The sequence below is a fragment of the Kwoniella shandongensis genome, chromosome 1, assembly GCF_008629635.2.
Source record: "Kwoniella shandongensis chromosome 1, complete sequence".
Lineage (NCBI taxonomy): Eukaryota > Fungi > Basidiomycota > Tremellomycetes > Tremellales > Cryptococcaceae > Kwoniella > Kwoniella shandongensis.
This window is the reverse complement of record NC_089287.1, coordinates 173,429-192,528: the sequence shown is the minus strand read 5'-3', so window position 1 is coordinate 192,528 and position 19,100 is coordinate 173,429. Positions and strand designations below refer to the sequence as shown.

The window sequence follows — 19,100 nt, the reverse complement described above, 5'->3', positions numbered from 1 at the left end:
TTTTGACGCTGCATCAATGTGACGACGCCCTCTAGACCATTCTCAAACACACTCGACACCCGCTCGATGCAATATGTTCATTTTGGTTTTATGATCAGAACAATGTATGCTAGATCTTGCTTTTACCTCCGCTCCAGCTCCCCATTCTCATTAACCCTCCATCCTCCTCCTCACCGCAAGCAATGGCCACTCCTCCGTCCCAACTCCTTTCCTACAAAGACATCCCTCCGCCATCCATCCATCCACCAGAGGTAGACTTGCCGACTCGATTATCACTTAGACAATGGTCGATCAAGTCGATGGACTGTAATTTTGCGCTTAGAAGAGCAAGTCTCCCAAACCAGCGGCCTCCATGCCAGAGTTCTCCTTGACACCGAGCTCAAAGTCTGTACCACGCAAGAGACAAGTCAGCATTCGTTATCACTTATCGAAACAGCTGCGGTCTCACTCACATCCGTAGATAATGGTGGTAGCCATCAAGATACCAGTACCGCTACCAAGAGCGCCCATCATGTCGGCGACGACGGAGAGGAGACCAAGAGTAGCTCCACCGAAAGCAGCAGCGGTAGGGATGACCCTCTTGAGTTCCTTGTAGATGGATGCATCTCGGTGTCCGGCAAGAGTCATGTTCTGGTCCTTGAGCTGCTTGGCGACGTCTCGGGGACCGGAACCAGACACCTCAATCCAGGTCTTGGAGAAGATGGCGCAAGCGGTGACGATGAAGGTGATGTAGACGACAGTGTGGAAGGGGTCTTGGATGGCCTTGCTCAAAGAGTGAGGAGCGGACATGTAGTATGCGATACCAGAGACCGCACCGAGCTGAGAGGGGACATCCTCCAAAGGCTACCAAACGCATCGCATTAGTACCAGAGCGAAAGAAATAAAAATACGCGACTCACCTCCCAGACACCCAAGAGACGGACGAGGAAGTTGTCAGGGAATCGTGTGGCGAGCATTTGAGAGACGAGGAAGACGTTGCTGGTCAAGGCACTCTCGAGCATGATAGGCATGTTGGAGGTGTAGAAAAGCTTGACGGGGTAAGAACCACGTTGACCTCTCATCTTGGTGTGCTTGATGGGGATCTCGATCCTGAAACCTTGGAGGTAGATGACCAACGCGAAGACGGCAACGGTCGCAAGGAGGTTCATGATGTTAGGCAATCGCTCACGGTAGAACGCCTCCTTGAGAGCACGGGTCTTGTCGTTCCAGGTGAAGAGCAAGTGGAAGAGGGCGATAATGGCACCCTCGAACTCGGGACCTCGACCGGTGTTGACGGTGTTGGGGGAAAAGGCCTTCCAGATGATCGACTCGCAGATGTTGGTAGCGATGAAAAGGGAGATACCAGATCCGAGACCGTAACCCTTGGTAAGAAGCTCGTCAAGGAGGATGACGATGAGCGAGGAGGAAACGAGTTGAAGGATGAGAAGAAGACAGACACCGGCTCCGAGGGAAGAGGGTGGACCGTAAAGACCAGTAAGAACGTAAACAGTAGCTTGTCCGAGGGCGATGATCATGGCGAACACTAATAGGGGGAGGAGTCAGCACAAGTAGCGAGGCGCATTGTCTGTTGCAGGGGACACACTCACACTTTTGGGCGGCACCGAAAAGGGCTCGGTCATCCTTGAGGGAGAAGTCGACATCGATCAACTGAGCGCCCGCGAGGAGCTGCATAATCATTCCTGACGTGACGACAGGAGTGATACCAAGCTCCATAAGTGTGCCTCTGTTGGAGGCGAGGATCGCTCGGAGCCAGTAAAGAGGATCGGACGAGTCTGAGGACATGATACCGTAGAGGGGTACCTGAGAACAGACGAGGAAAATGAGGAGAGTGGTTGCTGTCCAAAGGATTTTGTGGTTGAAGATGACCTGTGGAGCAGGGCGATTGTCAGCATACTAATCTCGCTCTACGCGTGAATGCAGGTCGTAAAGGGCAGATTACGATGAGAGTGGATAGACTTACCTTCTTCTCAGGAGCAGTGACCTCTGGGAGGATACTCATGAAAGGTCGCACGAGCTCGAGGAAACGGACTAGTGGGGTAACAGAAAGAACGGGTTCAGCATCGGCGCGACTCGATATCCTAACTCGACTCTCGCAAGTATGCCAAGCAGACACTCACAACCCATTTTGACAGAGTCTCCAATTGACGAAAGGGGCCGAGCCGGTAAGGAGAGAGAGAGAAAAGAAGAGAGTTGTGAGGTAAGACGAGGTGGAATGAGATGGAAGATAGAGAGAGACGAGGCGTTGTAAAGGGGGGAGTGAGTTGAGTTGAGCCAGGGACAGGGACGTGGAAGCAACAGAGGGAGGGATACCGCATTTGGTGCGTGAGGCGACAACGTGACTCCCAGTTTTTTTACGTAACAACACATACACCTCCACTCCAAAAGTTGACAGTTTGTATCCTGCTGTGGTGAGATTGACGTTAGGACAAGATACCATTCCCTCATTGTTGTATCAACAACTGACTCCCAACAATCCGGATCGCCAGCCATGTCCGCTTCTGAAGACCCTGCCGCTACTGCTCGGCCAGAGACAAACCTATCCGCTCGACCTGAAAGATCAGGCCAAGCACCGATCAAAGCGGAGTGAGTGGTTGCGCTGCGCCTGATATTGGATTGACCTCAAAAGGGTTTGAGCTGACCGTCTTTCGCCTTGACTAGGTATCTGATCTATCAAACCCCAGTTGTCGAGCTCGCCTCCACTGCTCAGCTGAACGACATCGATCCCGACGACGCTGCGGAAGGTCGAGGACCCGCCACATCAACCGATGCTCGTGATAACAAACGTCAAAAGACCAACAAAAAGGAAAAGAAGGGACAGAACAAAGCTCGACATTTCCCCGTAGTTCGCGAATCGTCTATCCGTATTTGTCGATCATGGGAACACACGGGCGTCTGCGATCGAAGTGGAGAATGTCGTTATGCCCATAGTTGGGAAGGGTATTTCGCAGTCAAACCTTCAGACGTATCGTATAACCCTACTGCAGAATTGCGGGGAGAACCGCCGTATGTCGTGGAGCCGGAGAGGAAGGCTGCAGGAGAGGATGATGATGTTGTGGGCAGGAAGATTGATCTCGCTACGACTTGTCCCGTTCTGAAGGATTTGGGATACTGTCCTTTTGGGTGGAGATGTAGGTACTTGGGTGGACATATCAAGAAGGTGGAACACAGTGAGAACGGAAACGGAGAGGCGGGACCTTCGACTAGGATGGGAGATTGGGAAGTCCTGCACTTCTCAACGGGCGAGAGTGAGGAGCAATGGAGACGAAGGGAGACGAATTGGCCTGAGAATGATGTCCTCAACCAACTCAGACGCAGCGCCGTGAGTCCTAAACCCCACATATAAACATGCTTTCTGCATAGGGCAGTAGCTGATCGCTTTTTCGTCGTCTTCAGTTCGACTATCCCTTCTCTCGAGCATATCTCGAACTGACAGACCCTGGAAAACCCTTCACATTGTATCAACCTAAAACAAAATCCGCCCCTAGACCGAAACGACCATTAGCTGCCGCCGATGACGAAGAAAGCGCCATGAATGCCGCGAACGAAGAAGCAGCCGCAAATGAAGAGAGCGCTATGAACGCGGAACAGCCCGCAGAACCAAAAGGCTACGTGCTTGGAGAGAACGAAGCGCTGGATGTGCCACTCAGACCAGAGGAGAAGAAGAGGTTGAACTGGGAAGGAGGGAGATATTTAGCTCCTCTCACTACCGTTGGCAACCTGGTGAGCAACAAGCGGGAGGAATCCGTAAGTATACAGGCTGACAGCCTTTATGTAGCCCTTCCGACGACTATGTGTCGACTACGGAGCGACAATCACGGTTTCCGAGATGGCTTTGGCCCAACCTCTCGTCTTTGGACAAAACGACGAATGGGCCTTATGTCGACGACACGAGTCCGAAAAGATGTTCGGTATCCAGCTCGCAGGTGGTTATGCGAATCGTATGGTCCCCGCTGCGGAGTTGATCAAGAAGACAATCGGTGATGGGGTGGACTTCGTCGATGTCAACCTTGTGAGTGTATCCGACATCTGATCCCGTATAGCTGCTAATATCGTGCGCAGGGTTGTCCGATCGATTTGGTGTTCAACCAAGGAGCCGGCAGTGCTTGTGAGTATTTGTGCAGCTAAGATATTGGATATCGGCTGATCAAAATGGACCACAAGTAATGGATTCTCCTGGACGACTAGGAAAGATCTTGGTTGGAATGAACCGAGCTTTGGGAGACAGTGAGTAATCTTGAACTCCTGTGATGCAGCAGTGAGACTGATTTCGACTTGCCCATAGTCCCCTTGACTGTAAAATTCGTATGTAGCTTGCTGGGACTCAGAATACAGGTGCAGCCCACTGACATTATGCTGCCACACAGCGAACCGGTGTTGCCAACGGCAAGCCGAATGCGCATAAGCTCATTCCTCGTTTCGTGAGCGAGTGGGGTGCGGGTGCTTTGACTGTAAGTTTGCTCTACATACTCAGAACAAAATCCTAGCTGACTTGCACGAACAGCTGCACGGTCGATCTCGTCAACAACGATACTCCAAACTTGCGGATTGGGAATACATCAAGCAATGCGCCACGACTCTTCGAGAATCTCTCGCTGATGCGAACTTGCCATCTGTACCAATCTTTGGCAACGGTGATTGTTTCTCTGCTCAAGGGTACTACGAAGAGATGGAGAAGAGCGGTGTGGATGGTGTGATGGTTGCGAGAGGAGCATTGATCAAACCCTGGATCTTTACTGAGATCAAAGAGAGGAGAGAGTGGGATATCTCAGCGACGGAGCGACTGGAGGGTATCAGGAAGGTGGGTTCTCTGTTGCGTGTAGTGGTCTCTCAGAGTGTGACGCTGACTATTGTACACAGTACGCTGAATTCGGTTTATCTCATTGGGGTTCCGATACGCAAGGTATCAACACGACCCGACGATTCCTTTGCGAAGCTCTGTCTTTCCAACATCGTTATGTCCCTATCGGTCTTCTCGAACGACTCCCCGCGAAACTCAACGAAAGACCGCCAGCTTATAGGGGTAGGAGCGAGCTTGAGACGTTGTTGAGTTCTCCGTTCAGCGGAGATTGGGTGAAGATCTCAGAGATGTTCTTGGGTAAAGTGGACGAAGGGTTCAACTTTGTGCCGAAACATAAGAGTAATGCGTATGGAGGTGAAGAGGCGCAGGGGTAGGCTGTGCTACTTTCCTGCAAGCGGGCAAGGTGTATGTATTGTCATATATGCATGGTATATATATTCTCGATATATCGATACGCGATACGCGATGTATGATATGTATGTATGTGTGTTGAGCGATCATGACCGTGCGCTTACCAGTCGACGGCGCTTATTGCTTGCTACAAAAGGCGTGATCCTGAAATCGGTGACTTTGACTTTCGGCGAGATCCGAGATCCGAACGGGCGCCCAGAAAAAGGGAATCAATCAATCACGAGATAGAGCGCAATCAGAACATGAGAGAAGGGGGGAGGGGGATCTGGTCAAGTAAATAAGAGAAACACATATAAGCTTGATTAGATCTCATCTCATCAACAAATCACAAAGCCAAAAGACGGTTCACCCCCTTCCTCTTGTAAGCTTGTAAGAAACGCGACGCGACTCAAATAGCGAAACATGATGGCACCCCACCTCGATAACCTCGTGATAACAGCTCCTCTCTCCCAAGAGAAGTTGGCCGAAGTGAAAACCCATTTCAAGCACGTTCATCATATCCCTTATCCGGCACCTGTGCCTAAGGACATTGCGAGAGAGGCCGATGTTTGGTATAGCAATTATCATGGATTGCCGGAGGATCTGACATGGGAGGATGTGAAGAGGACAAAGGTCGTACAGTTGACCAGTGGTGAGTGTGAACTAGGCTCTGACCACGGTTGCCCCAGAGGTGCTCGGGGTAAGGGACGTAGAGATCAGCTTGAACCGTGTCATGTGTGGGAGAGATGGGAGATCATGGAGAGGCGATATGACCGAGAAGCGTCTTCTCCGCTTGAAGCAAGTGGACGGAGGATGGTACCCCACATAGACATGGCGAGATAAGCCTGTTGATTTGCGAGCGACAACCTTATTCCGTCTCGTTCGAGCGAGCACTTGATTCGCTCTCTCCAAGATCGAGAAGAGAGGACCGCAACGCTGACTTTGTCCTTGACATTCTCCCCTCCTTCAGCCGGTGCCAACAAAGCCCTCGAGAGTCCTGCGCTCAAGAACGAAACGGCCCGCAAACACATCGCCATCTGCAGTGCTTCTGGTGAGTCAAAGTGACTGAAAGAACGAGTGCGCGTTGGCTTATGCCAGGCTCTTCGTTGTAGGTATTCACGTGCTCAGTATTCCTCAATGGATCATCTCGCAAGCTATCAGTGGTGAGATTATCTCTCCTGTCTGTCGTGGGGGTCTGGAAGGAGAAAAGTGACTGATCGCGGACCGGGATAATTCCTTTCGAACGAGTAGTGTACTCTCGAATCTACTTGCAAACATTCAACCTCCGAGTGAGTCTATATTCGATTCTGCTTCTATGTCTGCTCGAACTATATTCCTCCTTTGTCGACGATAGACTTACTTTTGGATATCCCCAATCGCAGACCGAGCAGAAATGGCGAAGAGATATCCCCCAGTTCCCCAAATCTCAAGGCTTCACAGGCCAAACCCTCCACGGCAAGACAGCAGGTTTACTCGTAAGTCCCAGCGTATCTACCTCCATACCAGAAGAGGTATGAAAGCACGAGACGGCGTTCTGACGCATGATATCCATTTTGCACAGGGCTACGGTCATATCGCCCGAGAGACGGCTCGATTGCTCAAAGCGTTCAATGTCAAGGTCATCGCTGCCAATTCGAGTGGTGAGAGGAGGGACGATGATGGGTATATCATCCCCGGTACAGGTGACAAGGATGGTAAGTCGTCGTTTGTACTCTCACACACAACCAGGGTAGCCGCTTTGGCGGTTGTGTATGCACAAAGCTGATTCTGGCTGCGGTATTAGGTTCTATTCCTTCTGGGTATTACTCTACCAACGACCCAGATTCGTTCAACTCTTTCTTGCAACAGACCGATATCCTTATCGCGAGTCTCCCATCCACTCCTCAGACTACCAACCTGCTCAAGGCGGAGCATCTCGGTGAGTGAGATGTCAGCCATCAGGTTAGCATAAGCTGACAGGCGCAATCTCGACCCTCCCCAGCCTTGTTGAAGAAGGGAGCCATTTTTATCAATGTTGGTCGAGGCGATCTCGTCAAGACGGGTGAGTTGATCGATACTCCTCTACATCATTACATCCGACCACAGATTGATGACATCCCAAATACAGAGGTTCTTCTCGAAGCACTCAACGATAACCTCTCCGGTTCCGCATTGGACGTGACCGACCCGGAACCCCTCCCTGACAATCACCCGCTGTTCACTCACCCTCAAGTGACTATCACACCACACACTTCGTCAGACATAGCAGGGTACTTTGAGATTGGTGCGGATCTACTTTTGGCCAACGTCAAGAGGATAAGAGAGGGCGGGAAGCCTATCAACAAGGTTGATCCCGCTAAGGGTTATTAGTGAAGCCCAGGCAGCGGGTAAGATCATTGAGATCACAAAAGACCGCGCAATAGATGTCGCATTTAGAATTAGAATAAAATGGTCTCTGGGTAGAGTGGTAAAATGCATGTGATATAGCATTCTTCCGGTGTCCAGGCGATAAGAAGTTAGCAGGAGAAATACTCCATGAATAGCGTCTTTTGACACTGCAGCCATACCTTGCACACCCCATGGCAAAGTGTATACTACTCGCCTCTTCCCTTCACGTACAGCCATAATGCGTGCATTCATAAACAGTATGTTCGGATATGATATGAAACGGTAAAGGGAAAACAACGCCTCTCGTCACTTTTCTGCCGGGTCTTGAGTCCGACCCTAACAGATCAGATCAAACCTTCAATTCTCAATTCTCCTTTCTCTCTATTACACGAACAGCGATGACGCTTAGAACCCTCTTCCTCTACCACCACCGCCCCTTGGTCCACCTCTTCCACCACCACCCCTCATCCCACCGCCTCTGGGAGCTCCCCTCGCTCCTCTCACAGCTTTGCTTGCGGCACCTGCTCCACCATCCTTTCTCTTCTTGGCCCGCGGCGCATCGTCAACTAACAACGTGTCGAGCGGTAAAGAGTCGGGAAGGATATAATATCGGACGTTGTTACCTCGGATGGCAATAGAATCGAGAGATAAAGGTGGTTGAGATGACGATTGGGATCGGAGAGTCAGTTTGACGGATTTCAAATGTGTGTTCATTTGAGGGTCGACGGCTGTTTTGACGTGATTCCGACGATATACCGAGACGGTAAATAGTGCCATGAGTATCGGTTCGTGACAAGAGAATCAGCAACAGTTGGTAGACAAGGGGTAAGTCGGAGAAGAATGAAACGACGGATCAAGAGTCAGCTACCATCGCTTCTACACACAACCCCATCAACACCCACAAGTGATCGTTCCGTGGATCACGGTACCGTTCTTGAGCTCGATCGTGACCGTCTCGTTGTTGAGCTTCATCAAGAATCTGGGGAGGAGGGGGTTGGATCAGCACAAAATCATAAACATATCTTCCTCCTCCTCTCGGTCCGTCACAATGACTGGGATACCGCCAGCATTCCAACATTGTCTCTACACGTATATCTCCCCGACGTGGCGCATTGTCCAGCGATGCCTCCTCCACCCCATCTCGTCACGCGTAGATGCCTTCAACGATCGCTCCATCCTCCAAGGGCGGTCCAAGCCCCTACCTCCCTCCCATGGAATGAATACCACAATACCCACCTGACGAGCTTCATTTTGAAAGACGGAGTCGGACGAGTCTCTTGTTGAAGTTGTAGAGTGTGCCTTGTACGGCTTTTGCGTTGTCGAGCAAAGGGGCGGAGAACGAGAAAATGGAAAGCGAAGCGTTGTTTGACTGACTGTTGATTAATCAATATCAAGCAAGTACAATTCGAGGTTGAAGATGCTAGTCCGTAGGACGAGTACGAGCGAACGAGCTCTGCCACGGCGTTATCCGGTGATATTCTCGAGTGTGGCACTTTTACTTGTATGGCAGCCACGCGTAATATTCAGTCTCTCGCTCGCTCGTCGTCGCGACTCATCTTCAGAGTGAGTACAATACATCAATTGCACCTTTCTCTTATACCAACTGCTTGACTCTCAATACCTCTCTCTTCTTCGTCCCATCCTCTCTCTCTTCTTCTCTAGCATCATATATATCCCCTCCAACTATCCTCCTTACCGGTACCACAAATAATATACCCCTTAGAATTCAACCAGCAGCCTAACAACACCATCAGCATCGACTCATTAGTCAACCATCATCAATCCACTCTTCTGACAGCTCTCATCTCGGCACACCCAATACGCTACGTCTCGTGGGCAACAGAACTGCTCTACACGACCTCGAAAGTCTGACTATAACTTAACGAAATCATCACAACAATAATATACGAGACGACAATATAAATCTCTTCCTTGTCTTGCACGTCCAGTCCGTTCACAGTACTAGCACCGCGCCCGCCAACCCCATATCATCGCCCCGACCTCGAAGGTCTACTCGCAAATCACCATCAGCTTCTTGCTGTTCGACTGTCAACTACCACCCCAATTTCACTACTGTCAGCTTCTGCCGGTCAATCATTCCCTTCACCGCCTTTCCACAAGCACAGCAACAAGCAAGCTGCGCCATAGTCACTTCGCACCTACACTAAGGTCTTAACTTCAAGCAACCAGCTCTCTAATAGGACGTAGATCCTATCGAAAAGTCATTATATCATCTATCATCGCTACGTACCACTTCTTCCAGCATTGCAATAACCCCTCCTTTCCTTCAACTTAACATCACTTACGCTCGCACTCAACACCATGGCAAACTACACAAACGGTTACAACTCCCTTCCCCACTCACACTCCACCACACCCGATCCTCTCGGCCGTGACGGCGCTCAGAGCGCAAATGGAACTATCAAAGTTCAACCTCTGCTCTGTTCGGGTCATACACGACCCGTAACTCACTTGCAATTCTCGAACCTGTGAGTTGCCCAGTCATTCCCTCATCTTCAGGCAACGCAAGTGCTTGCCCATCTCCTTGGTTTGCCCCAGATGCCCAGGATTGTGCTGACAGCTTGTTGACAGGCTCGATGACGGCACGTACCTCTTGATCTCTGCCTGTAAAGATGGAAACCCAATGCTTCGGAGCTGGCTCGGAGACTGGATTGGAACCTTCTTAGGTGAGTCAGCTGCTTTTTCACCGCACCTTCGAAGTGATTGCTAATTGTGGATTTGTAGGCCACAAGGGTGCGGTGTGGTCTTCCAAGATTTCGCTCGACACATCTCGAGCAGTGACGGGTAGTGCGGATTTCACAGCGTAAGTCAATGACATTACAATTGGCTAAAGCGAGTTTGGATATGCTTGCTGACATTCGTTTGCAGCAAGATCTGGGACACAAATACCGGTGAAGCTCTCCACACTTTTGCCCATAATCACATCGTCCGATCTGTTGCGCTCAACCCGCAATCAACACCACAATATCTCTTAACTGTGAGTGCCATTCCTAGTAGTTCGCATAATTATGCTGGCTGGAACCCTAGTCGACCTTCCCAGCAGGACCGTACTGACAAACCTTCTCACACAGGGAGGACACGAGAAGAAGATCCGACTGTTTGACCTCGGTAGACCCGATGCCGAACCTTTAGTGTTGGGAAGCAATCCCGACGGGCTATCATGCGAGGGCAACGTGCGAAGTTTGGTCTGGGACGAAGGCTCCGGTGGAACAATGGGTGTCAGTGCGGCCGAAGATGGCAAAGTGAGGTGAGTGCAGCTATGTCCTTTCTGAATGAAAATAAGGGAGTCAGCTGATACCCGTGCAGATGGTGGGACTTGAGAACGTTGAGTCAAACAGCTGCTCTGGATCTCGGCGAGCCCATCACCTCGATGGAGCTTGCACATGGGGGCGGGACGCTGAGCGTTACCGCGGGGAAGAAGGTGCACTTCCTAGACATTTTGAGGTGAGTTTACAAGCCGTTGTAGATCCTGCCCAAGATTGATCTGTTTGTTGCCTATGAAGACAACATCCACCCGTCACAGTCGAGCTTCCCCATCCCCCTACATCCGCATCTCTCCACCCCTTCCTCCGCGACCGATTCGTCGTCGGTTCGACCAATGACCCCTGGGTCAGAGTTTACGACCTTGACTCGGGACAGGAGAAAGAGGTGTACAAGGGCCACCATGGTCCTGTTCTCTGCGCCTCGTACAGTCCCGATGGAGAGGTGTATGCGAGTGGTAGTGAGGATGGTGAGTGGATACGGATTCAAAATGGCGCAGTAGGAGATTGACTGACAAATGGTATTCGTGTTTACAGGTACGATTCGACTATGGCAAACCAACCCTGGCAAGTCATACGGTCTTTGGCAGACACAAGACTAAGCGGCGCATGTGGGAAAGCAAGACAGCGCCGAAGGATAGGGGCTAAGCGGTACAGCTTTGGCAAGTGGGGAAAGCAGTAACATAGATTGAATGGATGGGTTGGGGTATGTCTATACTTGTCAAGTGGTATTCTGGACCATGGTAGTACTACCATAACTGTCTGTGAGGTAGTCGTCTCCCAGTACATAGAAGTCAGAAGCAAGGCATTGGAAATGCAGAAGTAGTCTAATCAATGCATTGTCTGTTGAATCCGTATAATGAAAACGGTGGTTCGCATGTTTTGACTGACGTCACTGGACGCAACATCATTCGCGACGACGCTGCAGCGAGATTCGACCGAGGTTATCTTATCGTCTCTCTCAACAATGCTATTCGACAGCGCATATTGTTGACACCTTCGAATATCCCACCGACCGACCGAAAGCATCCCCTCAATATCACCTCCTTACTGTAAACTCGTCTTGCTACCTACTGGCTTGGTCCACTCAAGTCTCGAATCTCGACGATGCCGACCATCCTCTCACACACACGTACCGTCCTCACCTACTTCCGACCCTTGACAATCTCTATGGGTCTCTCCATCGTCCTCCCATTACGACAATTCTCCACTACTCCCAAGATCGGCGAACAAGCGAGGTGCTCGAGGTATTTATATCGTAAACCGTGGGAAGGAGCGAGGTGGGAGAGTCCGTATCCTGTGGTATTTTTGAGAGTGAGAGGGTTGGGGTTGGAAGAGGAAGGAGAGTGAGTGGGCGACGATTCTTCTTCTGCGAGTTATGGGTGTTTTGGGCGTTGTTAGCTGGGGACAGAGATACTCGATATACGATATAGAGTTGGGATACAGGGTTGTGTGCGCTGCAGCAGTCTGTGGAGATAGGCATTTGGTTTGGTTTGGGTCGAAGTATCGACCTGCTCTGTTCCCTAAAGTAGATATGCCTTGCGCTTTCGACCTGTGGCTCCCTACAAGGAAGTGTCGTGATATAGTCACAAAGTATTCTTTGCTGACACTCTCTCCCCCCCCAGATGGGCAGACTGGTCAGGTATGCTAGCTGAAAAGGGGTACACCTCTATCGAGATCGACATCACCGCGCCTGCGTCATCTTCCTCCGAAACTGCTCCTCTGGAGATAACCCAATTATCATCATCGTCATCCACTCCTACCTTCCCGGACCCCGACCGCGCCTCCGCCTCCTCGTCAGAAGCTGAAGTTATATCGCCCTTCCCTTCCATGGTGACTGCTCTGAACTCTCAGATCCGACTGATGGCAATCCCTTTCCCGCCCATCATCATTGCTCGAGGGGGAAGCACGTTACTCGCCCAAGCTTATATTGAAGATCATCCAGCTAGCGGATTAGTCTTACTTGATCCCACGGCTGATGACGATCCAAGATCCTCTTCTGCTTCCAACACCAGTGAGAAGGGGCAAACGTGGAAATGGCCTGTATTCAAATACGAACCTCATTTCCCTCTCCTCATCCTCTCTTCTCAAGAGAAGATGACGAAATTGAGTGTCGAAAATCGATTAGTGAGAGAATTCGCGGGTGAAGATCCGAACAAATCTGGTTGGACGCTCGGTAGACGAGGTAGAGGCAAAGGTGTAGAATTGGCAGTCGTTGATGAGAGTCGGGAATTGTCGGATAAGGGGAGGATAGAAGTGGAGAGATGGATGGATAGGTGTGGTTTCTAAAGGGGACAGAATGGATAGAAAACATGCAAAGTACGTTGCTCGTACAGCTGTCACTATGGACATGCAGCACCAGACCATGTCAGATACCAGGGCATATGTATATAGCTATGCAAGACAGCGAAAGACGTTCGATACTTCTCCTCACCTCACCCCTACACACAGCGTGTATGTGCTGCATCATGTATGCGAATCGTACTGCTACAGACAAACTATCCAATCTATGATTTTCTATAAACACAAACTACTATTTGACTTTGGCATGCGTACCATGTCAAGGGCTAAAGACACTCCTACTACTGACAATCCCACTCGTTCACTACCAACCCCCAATCCTTCCGCCTTCTTCAAACCAAGTCTCTTCGAAACCATCAAACACCCCTCCTTCTTCCTCGCTCACATCGAGAGTCTGCAACCCCACTTCCTCTCTCACGTTCTCAGGAACATGATCATGCCAATCTAGATCCAAACACATTCCTCGTCCTGGACCGATGTACACGAATGAGTGAGCGTAGTTGAGTGAAGGGTTAGACGAGTCGTCATCGGACATGCGACGCTGTGTGCAATAACAATATATGATCAGTCTCACGGTCGAACCGAGAGGGAAATTACACTCACGATTTGCTGGAAGAGGCCGCCTCTGCTCAGTCCCGTGCCACCGAGGTGTTTGAGCAGATTTCTGTGAAACGGGCCAAGGGCTATGTCAGCATGCGCAAGGACGCCTGAGTCCGAAGGCATGACTCACGAATGGACGAAAAGTGGAGGCGGTCTTGTGAAGCCTTCTGGAGTGACGAGGTCGTATTGCAGGACAGAGCTAAACCAAAAAAAAACCTTGTCAGCACCCTATCACATTCGCTATACTGAATCCAAGAGACCACTCACTGTCCACAAAATCTTCCACCATCATAACTATTCTTGATCCCCACCGTACTCATCCATCTTGGACTAACGCCAAAGTCCAAACCCAAAGCTCTGAACGCCCATCTGAACGTATCTTTATCTCCTCCACACATATGGAACCAGAACTCCCTATCATTCATCATACCGGCCGCAATCACCAATGCAGCAAAGTTCAGACCGTTGTTTCCCGCTTTGTCAATGACTATCTGACCGGATTCGAACGTCCATAGATCTAGTGAGCAAGAATCGCCGATCAATCGCCATATGGCGTTGTCAGGATGATCTTTTGATAGATCGGGCCAGAAGGCGGCTCGACCGGACGATGTGTAGATTGGAGCATCGAAAAGATGGGTAGGAGATCGGAGGGGAGTGTTGTCAGAATCAAGGTAGAGTATCTCTCGGAATGAGGATTGGACAAGAGCAAGGCCTTTGATCTGAAATGAAACTTCACGTCAGTACACTGTCACTTCTTGTTCCACGTCAGCGTAATACCATCAACGTACCTGCCAGTTCTGCGTTTTGGGAAGATCAAGCAACGATCAGTTTGTATCCCTCATACATATACGGCATGCAGCTCACCTTCCACACTCCATCAACCTTGGTCAATCCCTCTGCCTCTCTCAGAGTCGCTCCGAGGTCTTCAATCTCTTTCCTCTGATTCTGATCGGTGAGCTCGTCAGAGTAGTGGAACACCTCGATAGGTAGTGTCACATCCAGCCGTCGAAGATGCTTGATAGCTGTGATGGTTCGGAAAGTCGTGTCCTGGTGATGATTTCGCGAAGCTCAGCGGAATGTAATTGCCACGCCATCGAGTAGAGTTCAACGGAGGGCTTGACTCACCTGATTGCCCCCCGTTAAAACGATACCTCTCCCCGAACCCGTCTTCCCCTCCGCTCCCAAAACTTCTTCACCGTTCTCCACCCTCTCCGCTATCCACTTAACGATATCCCCTCTCCTCTTTGCGATTTCATCTGTTGTCACATCATTCATCCAGAATGACGAATCACCATTGTATTGATCCGGATTGACCAATTTGTCCGAAAGGTCCCTAGGACATCCTTTGTCATTCGCTGTTTTAGCATCTTCATGCGAGAGGATTGGTCGATGGAGGAAATCGACGAGTCGAGTTGCCAGTGGATATAAGCGAGGGGTGAGGAGTGATTTTGGTATTGTTTTCGAGGGGAAGATGGTATGATAGATATAAGGTAGAGGTAGTAGTGGTGGTGGTGGTGAAGAATCGTCGAATCCTTCTTGTGCTCCTGCGTCTGCGCCCGCCGACGATGTTATCCAACCTTCTCCTTCAGAATTGGAGATGATTCCAAATCCATCCCATGACGATGGTAATAATTTCACACCTCCCTCTGTCGATGGTGAAACGAGATATAATCCTGTCAAGATCAGAAATGCAAGTACACCATAACCCAATGGCGTAGGCATATAATTCCTCTTCACCATCTTACTTCTTATCGATGAGAATGACCACCCGCGCGTCGCTGTCGTCGTCGTCCGTCTATCGTCAAAGTATTCGTATTCAAATTCGTTTCGAAACGGATTACTAGGTGATGATTCTGGTACTGGAGGTCGAGAAGGTGATCTACCTCGTAACGTCTCTGGTGAACGCGAATCGTCTCGTCGTCGACTACCACTAACACTACTCGTTGTTGATGGTGTTGTCAAAGAGGAAGAGGAAGTGTCGACTCGGAGAGAAGGATGTTTGGATAGCGACATGGTGCACTGTGCTTTCGTGTTGTTGATTGTTACTCGTTGCTCGGTAACGGGCTGAAACAAGGTAATTTACTGTCTGTATTTTAGTGTGAGAATAACAAAGGGTTCGGTGTCGTTCGGTCAGTTGTCCGTGCTGTCAAGTGACAAGTGCGGTATCGCAGTTGCTGTGTCTGGTCAGATAATAACGCTACGGCTACGAATGTGGTTCCCTTTCCTTTGTGATTTGATTCTGATTTTGATCACAGGAAAGCGCAGTAGACTAGTCCCGACTTGCTGCGTCTAAATATACAAGTTTACGAGTATCTCTACAACTTTTTGCTCTGCGCTATCTATCGTCATTTCAACCAAACCCTGCAGGGAAAAGTAGCAGATTCCGTTCCAGCGATCGTTTACGTTAACCTCTTTCGAATACTTCCACTCGTTGTAATAATAATCTGAGACATGCAATGTTACATGCACCCTTAGTCCTAAGTATGCTTCTATCTATATACATACAATTATCGCTCGAGTTGCGCTACCCTCATTTGAGAGTCTACCTCATGCTGAACCAATGTCTATGCATTGCCCCCACCGCCGAGTCCATTATTCCCTTGCAATCCTGCCAGACTGGTACCATCACCTCCACCCGCTTCCTCGCTCTTCGCCAAATGTTCCAGGAACTCGTCAACGTTGAAATCTGAATCCACAAGTTGTTCACCTCCACCACCCATCGTGGTACCCATCCCCATCGCTGCGTTATTATCGAATCCTCCTGGGGGTTTGACATCTCCTCCGTTCGATGGCAAATCCAGTCCCATTGACCTGACCATCGAATCGATACTTTCCTGGAGTTGATCGAGACCGCCATCGATTGATGCAGCATCTTGATATGACTTGAGAAGATCGCCTGAATGGTTCATCAAAGCATCCTGATTCGGCAACGGTGTCAAGAGAGCGAGTGTGGGATCCATGTTTGGGTCCACACCATTACTATTTTGTGGTATTGTCGATGTATTGTTGAATGGAAAAGAAGTCTGATTGGGAGGAGGGTATTTGGCATTAGGCGTAGTGAGCGCTTGGCCTTGTGAACTGTTGTTGAGCGAGTTCAAGAACATCTGAGCCGCAGCCGGTGACTGCAAGAGCGATCCGATCGTGGTTTGTAACAATGACGGGTCGAGGTTGAAAGCTGACGCGGCTGCTTCCGCAGAAGAAGGACTGAAGAGCGGTTGCGAGGGACCACCTGAGGTATTATTACCAAAGTTCCCATTTGTGAGGTTGTACGGCGCCAGAGCATTGTTGTCAGACGGCAGAAGGTTCTCGGTGTCAGACAGAGGCGAGAGATGATTTGTCCCCAACGTCTGATCTTGTCCCGGTGTTATAGGCGGTTTTGATGCACCCCTAGTCGACGGCGTAGACTCGTCCTCCGTCGGCAGTGTCGTGAATCGCGGAGCAGAAGACGACCAGGGGTCTGTGGGAGTCGCTGATCCTGATCGCTTGCTTCCGGATCCTGATCGGCTGAAAGGTGGCATGGAGTACTGGGAGCCTAGATGAGAAGAAACAATTAGCGCTGTCCAGTCGTTACTGACAGAGGAGGCTCACTTGATCCAATCTCCACCAATCGATCATCGTCTGACATATCCGGGTCGACACCAGCCTTTCCATCTCCAATCATCCTGTCCAGTCCCACTCTTCGTCTCTTCTTCGCACTACCAGTTTCCTCTGCAGCGCTATCCTCTCGCGGTCTTCCGCCGACACCTCCCCTCCTCATAGCTTCCTTCAATCCCTTCAGACCTTCTCCTTCTGTTCCGAACAACCTCTCTAGGAATGAAACGATAAGGTTGATTGTATCTTCATGCTTTCGTTGCTTTTCTTGCGTTTCATACGCTTGTCGCCATAACGCCTCGTTTGACGATTGCAACTTTCGAAGCTCAGCTCCGATGTTCGCTTGCGTTTGACGAATCGCAGCAATCCCGCTATGGATGGCGTTCAGGTCGGCCACTTGTCCAGCTGGTCCGATCAGTGGTCCGGCTTCCCCTTCCACTGTTCCATCCGTGATAAGGTATTTTCCAGATGAAGGCGCGGATGTCACGGCGGCCGCCTGAGAAGCAGCACGGGTATTGACCGCCCCGGACGAGACTGCAGCAGGAGGAGGAGGAGCGCCAGGTCGGTTGTTCTTCCTCGTGACTTTGGCGAGCAGTTTGGGTTGTCCGCGCTTGAAGAACGGGTTGGCGAACTCCCACAACTCAACCGGCGTCTCGTTCTTCAGTGCACCAGATTGGAGATGAGGGACCTTGTCTGTATGATATTGTCAGCACGTTCTCTAGTGACTTCAGAGAGGTTTCCAAACTTACGGAAGCCATACATGTTCAGTTGTCTAACAAAACTCGAGAAGTTGGAATGCTTGAACCATCTAGGCAGCAATTCTCGGCCAAAATGTTCTGCGTTCGGGACTGGAAGGCAAAACAACAGTCAGCCATCTGCTTTATATAAGCGTGACACCGTCTTCCTCCTCTCCATTTTACTCCTTGCCAACCGAGCCCCGCTTTGTTCGTCCACCTCGCTTGAGCACAGATGCGAGACTCACCGAAGAAGGAATCTCCACTTTCACCCCAATATATCAGCTCATCCACCGTTGAATCCGACACCATCGTGAAGAGCTTGTTCAGAAAAGCTGGAACTTTCAAAACCTCTCCATTCTCATCCAATGATAATCCATTTTTGTTGACACCTCCACCACTACCGCCATTTGCTGATGAGTCTTCGGGAAGTGACGAGATCGCTTTCAACGGTGAGGGGGCTTCTGATCTCGGTGAGACCGAAGAGGTAGTTGCGACTGATGCGGGTTTTGAGGGACCTGCGATGGCGTAGAGGTTGGTCGTCATGGTGAAGGAGGAAAGGGTCGTTGATGTTTCTGGAAGACGTAGACGAAAGGAAGAAGCGAGCTTTGGGCTTCTGGTGAGATGACCGATTTCGTGCGGAATCTCTAGCCAGTACGGAGATTCGGAGGGTTAGCGATTGACCTATCCCTCTGTCGAGATAGGTGTGATACGTTGTAGCCAGTAGTTGAGGAAGAGTGAAAACGGACAAGATGATGCTGATAATAATAGCCAACAAATGCCGTTGACAAGTGACTGAGAAATCCTTGAAAACCGACGATTGAGGGGAGACGTATGACGTGCCTATATGTGGCGGAGGATGTCCTTCGCACGCCTGATACCAAACATTGAACCTAATATTAGGCACGTACCAGAGCACTCAATTGTAAGGGCAGAGGCGCGTGCCGAGTAACCCATAACGTGGCGTTGGTCGAATGATGGGATGCGATGACAGCGGACAGTAGTGATATCAAGATACAGACCATAGACATTAGCTCT

The 19,100-nt window shown here is 50.2% G+C and overlaps 8 protein-coding genes across 8 annotated transcripts; 4 read left to right on the top strand and 4 right to left on the bottom strand.

Annotated features, from left to right (window-relative positions):
- Positions 1–318: 318 nt before the first annotated feature.
- CI109_100086 (protein transporter SEC61 subunit alpha) lies at positions 319–2,124 on the bottom strand (the record flags this gene model as incomplete). Its single annotated transcript, XM_032008376.1, has 6 exons — positions 319–386; positions 453–843; positions 900–1,522; positions 1,587–1,866; positions 1,961–2,028; positions 2,118–2,124. The coding sequence occupies 6 exons, from the start codon at positions 2,122–2,124 to the stop codon at positions 319–321; spliced, it is 1,437 nt and encodes a 478-aa protein (XP_031857350.1).
- A 364-nt stretch (positions 2,125–2,488) lies between these two features.
- CI109_100085 (tRNA-dihydrouridine(47) synthase [NAD(P)(+)]) lies at positions 2,489–5,172 on the top strand (the record flags this gene model as incomplete). The annotated part of the gene is made up of 10 exons (XM_032008377.1): positions 2,489–2,583; positions 2,659–3,319; positions 3,394–3,720; positions 3,776–4,009; positions 4,060–4,105; positions 4,162–4,224; positions 4,283–4,302; positions 4,365–4,448; positions 4,502–4,798; positions 4,858–5,172. 10 exons carry the CDS (start codon positions 2,489–2,491, stop codon positions 5,170–5,172), a joined length of 2,142 nt encoding a protein of 713 aa, XP_031857351.1.
- Positions 5,173–5,614: 442 nt separating this feature from the next.
- On the top strand, positions 5,615–7,537 carry CI109_100084 (uncharacterized protein; the record flags this gene model as incomplete). The annotated part of the gene is made up of 9 exons (XM_032008378.1): positions 5,615–5,840; positions 6,159–6,239; positions 6,301–6,351; positions 6,440–6,477; positions 6,571–6,663; positions 6,750–6,882; positions 6,972–7,106; positions 7,170–7,229; positions 7,296–7,537. 9 exons carry the CDS (start codon positions 5,615–5,617, stop codon positions 7,535–7,537), a joined length of 1,059 nt encoding a protein of 352 aa, XP_031857352.1.
- Positions 7,538–7,960: 423 nt separating this feature from the next.
- Positions 7,961–8,527, bottom strand: CI109_100083 (uncharacterized protein; the record flags this gene model as incomplete). The annotated part of the gene is made up of 2 exons (XM_032008379.2): positions 7,961–8,283; positions 8,458–8,527. The coding sequence occupies 2 exons, from the start codon at positions 8,525–8,527 to the stop codon at positions 7,961–7,963; spliced, it is 393 nt and encodes a 130-aa protein (XP_031857353.2).
- A 1,350-nt stretch (positions 8,528–9,877) lies between these two features.
- Positions 9,878–11,438, top strand: CI109_100082 (uncharacterized protein; the record flags this gene model as incomplete). The annotated part of the gene is made up of 8 exons (XM_032008380.1): positions 9,878–10,044; positions 10,148–10,242; positions 10,301–10,379; positions 10,445–10,553; positions 10,648–10,823; positions 10,883–11,020; positions 11,080–11,306; positions 11,374–11,438. 8 exons carry the CDS (start codon positions 9,878–9,880, stop codon positions 11,436–11,438), a joined length of 1,056 nt encoding a protein of 351 aa, XP_031857354.1.
- A 505-nt stretch (positions 11,439–11,943) lies between these two features.
- CI109_100081 (uncharacterized protein) lies at positions 11,944–13,125 on the top strand (the record flags this gene model as incomplete). The annotated part of the gene is made up of 2 exons (XM_065966720.1): positions 11,944–12,182; positions 12,462–13,125. 2 exons carry the CDS (start codon positions 11,944–11,946, stop codon positions 13,123–13,125), a joined length of 903 nt encoding a protein of 300 aa, XP_065822792.1.
- A 316-nt stretch (positions 13,126–13,441) lies between these two features.
- On the bottom strand, positions 13,442–15,750 carry CI109_100080 (uncharacterized protein; the record flags this gene model as incomplete). Its single annotated transcript, XM_032007070.1, has 7 exons — positions 13,442–13,678; positions 13,741–13,801; positions 13,868–13,936; positions 14,005–14,456; positions 14,526–14,534; positions 14,602–14,784; positions 14,863–15,750. The coding sequence occupies 7 exons, from the start codon at positions 15,748–15,750 to the stop codon at positions 13,442–13,444; spliced, it is 1,899 nt and encodes a 632-aa protein (XP_031858567.1).
- A 551-nt stretch (positions 15,751–16,301) lies between these two features.
- Positions 16,302–18,608, bottom strand: CI109_100079 (uncharacterized protein; the record flags this gene model as incomplete). The annotated part of the gene is made up of 4 exons (XM_032007071.1): positions 16,302–17,269; positions 17,326–18,021; positions 18,078–18,176; positions 18,311–18,608. 4 exons carry the CDS (start codon positions 18,606–18,608, stop codon positions 16,302–16,304), a joined length of 2,061 nt encoding a protein of 686 aa, XP_031858568.1.
- Between the last annotated feature and the right edge of the window lie 492 nt (positions 18,609–19,100).